The sequence below is a fragment of the Vanacampus margaritifer genome, chromosome 5, assembly GCF_051991255.1.
Source record: "Vanacampus margaritifer isolate UIUO_Vmar chromosome 5, RoL_Vmar_1.0, whole genome shotgun sequence".
In the NCBI taxonomy this organism is placed as follows: Eukaryota; Metazoa; Chordata; class Actinopteri; order Syngnathiformes; family Syngnathidae; genus Vanacampus; species Vanacampus margaritifer.
The window spans coordinates 11,209,792-11,220,258 of record NC_135436.1 but is presented as its reverse complement, the minus strand read 5'-3'; the positions used below and the strand labels follow the sequence as shown (position 1 = coordinate 11,220,258).

General features: G+C 39.8%; 1 protein-coding gene across 1 annotated transcript; it reads right to left on the bottom strand.

Moving 5' to 3' along the window:
* Positions 1 to 7,814: 7,814 nt before the first annotated feature.
* On the bottom strand, positions 7,815 to 9,675 carry foxl2a (forkhead box L2a). The gene has a single exon (XM_077566878.1). The coding sequence runs from the start codon at positions 9,494 to 9,496 to the stop codon at positions 8,585 to 8,587; it is 912 nt and encodes a 303-aa protein (XP_077423004.1). The 5' UTR covers positions 9,497 to 9,675; the 3' UTR covers positions 7,815 to 8,584.
* Between the last annotated feature and the right edge of the window lie 792 nt (positions 9,676 to 10,467).

The window sequence follows — 10,467 nt, the reverse complement described above, 5'->3', positions numbered from 1 at the left end:
TTGATTTGCCTTTCGGTGTATTTTTGCCATGGACTGGAGCAGTCATGTACAGAATTTTATGCTTATTCATGACGAGTGATAGTGCCTAAAAGCATCTTTTTGTTGTCTTTTAGTAAACTGAGTACAAGTGGACATTCAGTCTATTTTTGCTCCTTACTTGGCTATCTAGTGGCCCAAACCATCACACGTTACAAGCCTAAACCTTAGAATGAGTCAACACATTGTATCGATACTCATGCTGATGAACGATTTAGTATATTCTTAATAATTTATTTTCAGTCTTCTGTATAAACACTTTAAAACAGTACAATTATTGCAAAGTGTCAATAACTGTCATTAAACATTTTATTGACAGAAACGTTTTTGATGCATACAGGACCGCCTTTAACTGCTCCAAACTAACCAGTAACCACAGACTTATATATATATATGGTGCAACGGATTACAAAAGTTACGGTTCGCATTGAATAACGGATTAGAGTCACGGATCGGATCGCTTTTCAGATCATCAAAAATAAAAAAGGTAAATAGTGATCGGAAATCGGGCCCGATCACATGGTTGCTGACTCGATCGGAAATCGAACGTTGTCTCCCAATCGGGACTCGGATAAATATATGAGGTTATTTTTATATAACTTTTTTATTAGATCTGGAGTTACGCGGTGGCACAGAGTGAGACCTCATTTTTCTACACAGCTAAGCGTGTGGCATGGTGTCACTTTGCTACAGTGACATTGCTGGCATAATGCCATCTCAGTGGGCTAAACAAGGAAATAGCGCTGAGGTATTTGGAAGTAGATGATAATAAATTATTATCATCTTTAATGTGGAAAGTGGAGATGGTACTAATTGCGAACGGCCCCACCGCCATTAGGCGCTGATGACTCTGGATGTGCGTTGTGCCCTCCCCGCGGATCCAGCTGAGGCACCCGCGCCGGCAACTCTGGACGCCCTTGGAAGGTAGCACGGTGCGTAGCCTAGTGCGAATCCTTGTCCTTTGCGGGGTCACCAATCCCGGCTGGGCCGGCAATCTAACCTGGTGCGAGGCCAGACCCAAGTCAGGATATGGTAAGATTAAATACATTTTGCTTGCTTGCTCTTCAAATGCAGCTTTTTGTTTGTTGTGAAGATGGCCCCTCACCCCATGCAAAATGTTTTAGTTTTACCACTTCTCCACTCACCATATAAAAGGTGTTGGGGCAGTTTTGTTAAATAAAAAAAATATATATACTTTTTCCCCCTCAATAAATTCCATAGGTATCGGATCAGGACTCAAAATCGGACGATCTTTAAAACGAGGTGACTCTGTAACGATCGGCCATGGATGGCGCAGCGATTCAGCAAAAAAACTGGAGGGAAACAAAAGGATTGACAGTCTACGGATTCACTTTATTAAGACAAAAAGAAAAACAATGGGCTCGGCGCCACCATGCAATAATCGTAGGCCTGCACGGCATCAAAAACGTTTCCCCCAAAAACGAAGAAGTGCTACACAAAAAACAAAGACGCGCCACCCTGTTGCGCGGTGACACACTGCCGATTGTTGCAACTCGGACTCGGATCCAAAAAAGTGTGATCAAGACATTTCTAATAAATAGTACTTTGTCTTCATTTAATTTGTCAAATACTTTCGCCCATTAAATTACAAAAAAAAATCAACTCAAAATCTCTAATATGGCCGTTTAGGATTTAGGAACGCGACTTTAAATGCAATGAGGACACATTGTTATTGTGTAAAATAACAAGGTTTTAATGGCTTAAAGTTGTATTCCTAAAATCTAAACAACTATATTTTACTTTTTGAGTTGAATGTTGTTGTTTTTTAATTTATTTAACAGGAAAAAGTGTTTAATAAAATAATTGAAGACAAATTTCTATTTAATTATTTATTTTTAATAATAAAAAGTACAGTTTAAGGCACATTCCCTTCCTTTAAACATGGATAATGAATTACAACGTAATCTTGGTCCAGAATATTCTAAAAGAAGTAAAGCAAGCAAGCCATGTACCAGCTGTCAAACTCATTTGCTATACCAGCCAGGCACTAGTTGCTAATGCTAACAGCTAGCTGCTAGCCGCTAACATCGGAGATTTGTGCCATACCATACAATTAGGGCGTAATTCACTAGCGCTTTCTTAGCGGCCTAAATTAGCGATTTAATATACTTTTGGGATAGCGTTGTGTCATGTTGGTCGCAGTAAAACTGAAACGTCGAAACGGGAAGTCAAACTATCACACCACAAAATGGGCCAACTTCAAAGTAAAAGTCTACTAAGGCTATTTGCATTCTCGTCAATGTGTTACTTAGTAAACTTTATTTTGAAGTTAGCCTTAGCGTGTTACGTTGAGCATGCTTCCAGCGTCCTTGACATGTCTGAATGTCAGTGTCGGGACAAGAGGCAGAAAAAAAATCCTCTAATTTGAAGACTCCGATTTGCCAAAATGCTCCCATACATACAACTTACATGACCCACAAGGGGTTTTAACTTCTTCTGCTGCTATTATAGTGAATTTGGACTGATTATGTTGCTTTCGTGTGAATGCGCAGTTTTGTTTGGGTTTTCGTGCACAATCCAAACCGTAGGGCCTGATCCATATGTACCGATCAATGATGAGCTATTGCACGACTACAAGAATGCAAAGTGATTGACAGAAAGTTCAACAAATTAGGATTTTTTTATTTTATTTTTTATTTTGGTAGGCCCTTGACTATATGGTAGGCCCCGGGGCTCTGGCCTAGGCAAGCCCGTTGGTAAAAGCAGATGCATAGTGTATTTGTCGCCTCTCAACTGCTTTATCAGCCAGAAACTTTCGTACACATGCTGGCAAGGACTGCATGAGTCAAGGTGTGTATTTTACCTTACAGCCAAAGGGGGCAACCTAGAGAAGGGCTCAAAATAGTGCAGCACTACTCTGACTTTCAAATACCTTGGATTTTTGATACAGTTTAGACCTGCATCTACTGTGGCTTTGATGAGGCTGGTCAGTGAAGTCACCTTACCTGGAGGATAACAACATGTTCCAGACTTTTTTGTACACTTTTGAGACAGAAGTTGAAACTCAACCTTTACGACTGATGAACTTTGGAAAGTACACACAATGCAAATATTTTGGCTTTGCTATACTGTCTTGTCACTAAGATTGCAATCAGCAGCAATGTGATGTCACTGGAGAAACTCAGAAATCCCTCCATGGGTGAAGTCAAGCAGAATGGGCTGCGCTGCAAGGGTGAAACTTGTAATAATTGAGCTCCAAGAAAAGGGAATGGAAAGAAACACTCGTGCTGATTCAAACAATTACCGGATTTTCTGTGAATCAAATGGTTGCATATTTTCCTGTTTGGAGCAGATGTATAGTAAACAGTGGTGACCCCCCACACGCCTTTTCAATAGCTATGAGGTGACGTCCTCATTCCGAATGCCAGCCATTCAATTGTGTGCGGGAAATATACAAGCCGACGTGTGACTTGACCGGCCGGGTCGCATCGCATGTGCCACACGGAGCATGCAAGCTGTCACAACCGGAACGAGTGCAGGTACAAGTGCGGTCAGGACTGGAGCACGTGCGTGTGCGTGCGTGCGTGCGGAACAAAAGGAAACCCGAGGGTCAAATGCGTTTCTCCTACAGCGACTTGACCTCGTTTGTCATGATGATTATAATCTGTCATCTGTGAGCGCACGACAAAGGATACAATCACGGTTATTCATACACCCTCAGCGGAAAAGACGCAAGCAAACAAAACCACACGTTATTCTAAATTTAGGAGTAAAAAACAAAAACAAAGAAACGCGCATTTGGTTTTCATTTCCACACATATTTAAATGTGTAAAATTATAATATTTTAGGCACAAGAATGTTTGTCTTGACGCATTTGATGCGCTCTATGAACTGAATGTAAACAACTCAATGGAGGAAAACAAGCAAACAAATAAAACAATTTAGCCCAAAACAGAGGAGGTTCACGTTCCATAATGTAGAACATTTTAAGTATTTTGGGGGGCGGGGGGCGGGGGGTACATGTTTTACTTGGGGCTATTTTTCTAGATTGACCCACAGTCAGTAGTTTTCTGAGCAGCTAAACATTTTCATCCTTATTCCGCTAAAGTTATTCTCAATGAATAAAGTTAATTTTTGGGCGGTTGTAAATAAATAAATAAATAAATAAGACACTGGTGCGCGCGCATACACATGGTTGCAAGTACTGTACTATTAAAGTCGCTAAAATGCAAGAATGAAGACTATTACAGGACAGTTGTTTGTCTTGACGCAGGCATTTCAACACCACAACATGTTTTGTAAACATGCAGATAAACTGCATGCTGATAAATAACCAAAAGGATTGCTGTTTAATAGACTATTAGACTATATAGTAGACTATTACTCAGGAGGAAACGTTCATTTTAAAATGTTGTATAATGAATGTTTATTTGCAAAGAATGTTGATCGTGCAAGGCGTGCATGCAAAAAAAGAAGAGAAAGAAAAAGAAAGCAAAGACTATATATATATATATATATATATATATATAGTCGTTGTTGTTGAATTAAACTCCCGAGGGAGTCTTTTAAAAATGTTGCCTATAAAATTTGAAAATTAAAAAAAAAAATATATATATATATATATATATATATATATGAGGACATTTTCATGTTGATGCATTACGTCACAGCAATGTTTTACAAACTGCAAAACAACTCATGACGCCTTTGTAAGGGTTGTAGAATGTGCTAAATTTCATATTTTTACGTGATTTATGCACTCAATTTATAGGTTATGTTTAATTTCATTTAAACATTTTGCAGCTGTAATATATTACATCTAATAATATTTTGTATCTGCAGTCTAAAAATGGATTGATTTAAAAAAAATAATAATAATATCAAAGTTGGTTAAGCTCATATTGGCTTGGTTAACCAATAGATTGGTGCAGACATTGACCATTCTGCTTGGTTACGACCATACCAATTTTTGGGGTTAGCCAAACAACCAATGGAATTGGTTAAAATAGAAAGTAAGTCTTGATAGAGCACTTGGAAATATATTTATTGTATCAATGTAATGTATTCTAAATGTATTAATTAATTATTACAATATATAAATAATATAGTGTTTAAAAATTGAAATGCGTGACCAGCTCAGTGGCCTATAGTGGTAGCGTATCTCCTCTGAGATTGGGAGGTTGTGGGTTAAATCCCTCTGACCAAAAACTATTAAAAACGGTATCCATTTGCCTCCCTGCTTGACACTCAGCATTAAGGGTTGTAATTTGGGGGTTAGATCCCGAACGCGGCCCCTGCGACTGCTCCTTCAGGAGATGGGTCAAATGCAGAGAACGAATTTTGCCCCACTAAGGTGGGCATGACAATCAGTGGTACTTTTACAAATTGTCAGCCTCTAAAACAGATTACAAAACTTTACAGAATCACTCATTTGTATCGGTTGGCTCAATCGCCAATATATATTGGTTGAAAACACCTATCATTATAGAGTGGTTGTTTTAACCAAAGGATCTGTCAGACACTACCAGCTAGATTGGTCAAATGTAACCTTTTTTTGGTCAATTTGACCAATCTGTTTTTAGGGTATGTGTTAGTGTTTTTGGTTGATTTGTGCGCTAATCTTGGAATATCTATTGTAGCCTATAGAATAAAGTTAATTCATGAACAATGTCACATAGAGCCTATAGGACGTCTGGGGGCAGGACCAAATCGAGGCCTGTGTTGGAGCCATGCGTGAACCTCGACTGGCCTTATCTCCCCGAGCCCCTGAGACATCCTGTATGCAGGCCCATTGTTCCAGACCTCCCGGGTGAACTGTCAACCTCTGTGCGCACATGCACCATGCACACCTGCCATGCACAACGGTTCATACACACGTTCGTAATCATTTCATACACGCGAGTATACATTTGGTCTCTTTTATTCTTTTGAGGCGCGGAACTTTGTGTGAGAACGAACCATTTTAAACTCGTTGGCCAAACCTTAAAAAAAAAAGAAAAACTTTTTTTTTTTGTAAAATGCTAATTAAAATCAAACATTGTGTTTTATGCAGGCAAAATTCAATATACTACTACTAAAATGTCGCACTAATTTAATGACTAGACATATTCATATCAAATGAATAATTATCCTTTAATATCATTTGTGGACCATCCTACCCGTCGCTGCCTGATAGTTTATGTAATTGCACGTTGCACACAGGCTTAAACAGACTTTTAAACACTTGTATTTGTTGTTCTAAGAGGGGTGTTTGGAATACATTTGTCATTCAAACGCGCCCTTATCTCCTGCTTGTTTATAAAACATAAATGCGAGGAAGCAGAGAACTGTTACATGCTCCTCTTGCGTACATGGATGCACAAGTGTTGCTGCTAGTTATATTTCCATTTATAAATAGTTTGATGCACGATGTAGGCGACAAAGTGAAGCTGCTCTGTAGCATTCAATTTTTGAGAGATGGTTCCTGGAGATCACTGGGAAATAATCATAATTGTGCGTATACAACAACCAATCTATATATATATAAAAAAGAAAGCTAAAAGACCACGGAGAGTAAAAAATAACAATAAAACGTAGCTTTTCGAAAATAAAATTGTGTGGTAAAATCAAATGTAGATCTCGTTGTTGTTTCTATTTAAAGTGTTTTTTTTTGACGTGCATTTTTCATGCTATAAAGTTACCATTGATTTCCTTATTTTCTGACACTTAAATGGGATTTGCCTTAAGAAATTATGCAATGACGGGTCAAATTAATATGGTAACTTCAGAAAAAACACAGCAAATGCACGTCACAGGAAACACTGTTATTCCTGCATGCACCGTAGATTTAATAAAGATTCCCCTTGGAGCAGACACACGGGAGTCTGTGTGTGTATTGATGTTGCACTTGGATGAAAAGTGTGTTGGACAGTCGCAGGGAGAAAATGAATGTGAGTGTGTGTCTGCGCCTCAGAATGAAAACACTTCTGAGTTTCACTTTGAACATGGGCGCCAATTCATGTGATCTCAGAAGGGTGAGACCATAACTTCGTTAATATTGAACTGCATATAACAGAAAATAATAGACTACACCTATCACTTTCTTCCAAGGGTGTACACTAATTTGCTTCTTGAACTTTATTGTGACGCCCCCCCCTACCCCCTCCCCCAAAAAAGTTCAACTCAAACAGCAAACGTGCCATTCTTATTATTGAAATATGATCACGTCATTGTGTTTGAAGTTGTAGCACAATATATCAGTTTGTTCTGCTGCTGTCACAACACAGCCGCGTTCCTCTGGCTTATTTAACTCTGTCACACATAAAAACACCCAGAGGACACAAAATGTCGCCTTTACTCCAATAGTTGCAAGCACACATGCAGAGAGCTTGCGATTAAATAAATTACTACTTTTTGTTTGTGCGGCTTTATATTTCCTGCATGTTTCTTTGTGGTTTTCTCGTCGTCAATGTGATTGTCATTTGTATTACTGAAATTAAAAAGGTTGAAAATATGTACAGGTACTGTGTCTTATTTTTAATTGCCTATATTTTGTCTTAAATTTGCCAAAAATGTGAAGTATAAGCTAATATCGTTTTCCCTTTATTTTATTTTAATTTTTTCTCAGGAGACAAAATAAAGATCATGCAATTTTCCCCAGCCTTATTAAAACAGTAACTTTTTTTTTTAATTTTGAAAAATTGTTTTGTGTAATTGTGAATTGTGATATGTTTATTATGCATGAAAAGCTTAAGTTAAAAATAAGGAATCTGGTTATATTATTAGTTTATATAGGTAAATTAAAATAATACGTTTGATTCATTTTGCGCAGATCGTGTAAAGTTCAAGTGTTTTATTATCATTATTTTTTAATGTTCTTGCATTTGTAAAAGTTATTTTCCAACATGTCCTCCAATTAAACGACTTTTGCCATTGCTTAATGTTTAAAAGAGATTGCTTCACGAACACTGAAGTATTTTATCAAATACATGTTTATTAAGAAATTCACAAATCTAGAAAAGTGATGGAAAAGTGCTAATTAAAATTCAACATGGCCCCAAGATGAATGAAACAATATACAGTATCATGTTTATTAAAAAAAAGATAATGGAAAACCTGGTCCTGGCCTATATTTCATGTTTTGGGGAAATTAATGCGGGGAGAACAACAGAAAACATGGAACACCCTGAATTGTCTTAATGACGCTGAATCATTTTTAACAAAAGATTTACAACCATGACAGCCCGGCTCAGTCAAAGTTTTTAAAAGGCTGACGTTGAGATTCAATTCTCTACTACAACTTGGATTTTTGGTCAAGCCGTGCGTAAAGTTGAGAAGTACGCATTGTCACAGTTCCACAATCATTTTTCGGTGGAAATAAAGAATGAGTTCGACACAACAAAGTCATACACAGGCAGTCCAGTTGTAAATGTTGCGCTACCTGATGCGCCCTGGTGACCCCGTTTACACGCAGTCGGAATCCGGTTTCACAACATCGGCACCTCCTTTGGCTGTGTCCAAAAAACAAAAAAACAAAAAAACAAAATCACAGGAAACGACAACAAGGCATCTCTCCGAAGAGTTCTTTTTTTTGTACACGGGTCACATTTAAATATCAATCCTCGCGTGCAAGGAGTGTTTGCTCTCGTGTTCCCAGTAAGAGCAGTGCATCATGGACAGCTCCGTGGGCTGGCGGGAGCAAGCGAACTGAAGCCCGGCTCCGTTGCCGGACGAGACCGGGGGCGGCGCGGCGGTGGCCGGGCTCAGCTGCTGAGAGTGGTGGGAGTGTGCCGGATGGTGATGGTGGCTCATGCCGTTGTAAGAGTTCACCATAGCGGGGAGCGCCATGCCCTGCACTCGCGAGTATGGGTTGTAGGAGGCGGTGGCGGACAGAGCCTTGACCGGGCTCACGTTGCCGCTGGTCATCTGACAGGAAGTGTAGGGCATCGGGGTGGGCGGCTGGCCCAGCGACCACGAGTTATTCATGAAGCTGGACTGCAGGTACTTGGGTGGGGACAGGTAGCCGTAACCATCCCCTCCGAACAAGGACTTCCCGGGCTGGAAGTGCGTGGGCGGCGGCCTGAACGGTCGCTTCATTCGGCGGCGTCTCCGGTAGTTGCCCTTCTCGAACATGTCCTCACAAGCCGGGTCAAGAGTCCAGTAGTTGCCCTTCCGTTCCCCGCCGCCCTCCCGCGGGACCTTGATGAAGCACTCATTGAGACTTAGGTTGTGCCGGATGCTGTTCTGCCAGCCCTTCTTGTTTTTCTCATAGAATGGAAACTTGCTGATGATGTACTGGTAAATACCAGACAGGGTGAGACGCTTCTCGGAGCTCTCCCGGATGGCCATCGCGATGAGGGCCACATAGGAGTACGGAGGCTTCTGAGACGGGTCCGGCTTTTCCGCGACTTTTTCCTGGACCGGCTCCTCTTTGGGTCGCTCTTTCTCCTTCGTGCTGTTGCTATCATGGATCATCAGCGCCATTGCGTCATCGTCCGGGTTTTGGTAAGTGGCCATCATTTCCTAGTGAAACCAAACCGGTCCAGTCCAAAAGCACAAAAACCAACGTGCTTGTCTCCAGATGCTTCCGTGGTGATGAGCGGACACAGCAGCAACGGACGCACGGAGAAGTCTTTCGTTGGCTGCTCGGTAGGTGGCCGTACATGAGGACCTTCTTCGCTCTTTCCCCCCCCACCAAATAGATTTATGACCAAGGCGCAACTCAAGTTGTGAGATGTGACTCGTAAGCCCAACCCTTTCCTCGTTTTCCCCCCACGTCCACACTCAGGCTGCGCTCGCGCACTGAACGACGTAGTGCCTCATGATTTGTGCACACGAGAGTTCCGCCTCCACTTTTCCCACTCAGTTGAATAATAGCTTAGTGCAACACATACTAGCATGCATACATTTTTGCAAGTGTCTCAAAACTCAACATGGCCGTTTTATTACTATTATTTTTTTAAAATAATAATAATAATTATTATTATTATTTTTATTATTATTTTATTATTATTATTATTATTATTATTATTATGAGTAGTAGTAGTGAGTAAGTGAGTGATTTTGTGTCTTAAACATACACAAATACTTTAGGTAAAGTGCTAATTATACACGTATTGCAATGCAAAAATGTTCGAAGATAATTATCTTATTGTTGCAGAACAGCATGCAGAAACCAGTTTAGCAGCTATCATTTTCACATATAAAGACAAAAGACTATCAGCATATCTGAGAGCAGTTAGGCCTAACTATATATATATATATATATTGCAATCATGATAATAAAAGCAATACTTTAATAACGTATGTATATGACGAATGCATATAGGCCTATATTTAACGTACAATGAAATTATGTTAATGTTATTCTATAACAGAGTCACACATGCAGACCAGCGTGTTACATATAGGCCTGCCTAATTGTAAGTGTGCAGAGATGAAAACATGACCGTTGCACATATGGGCCAACAACATTTACATATTGTTTCAAA

What these genes read in the sequence shown, in the direction of transcription:
- foxl2a (XM_077566878.1), bottom strand. Translation starts at nt 9,496, where the DNA reads ATGATGGCCACTTACCAAAACCCGGACGATGACGCAATGGCGCTGATG.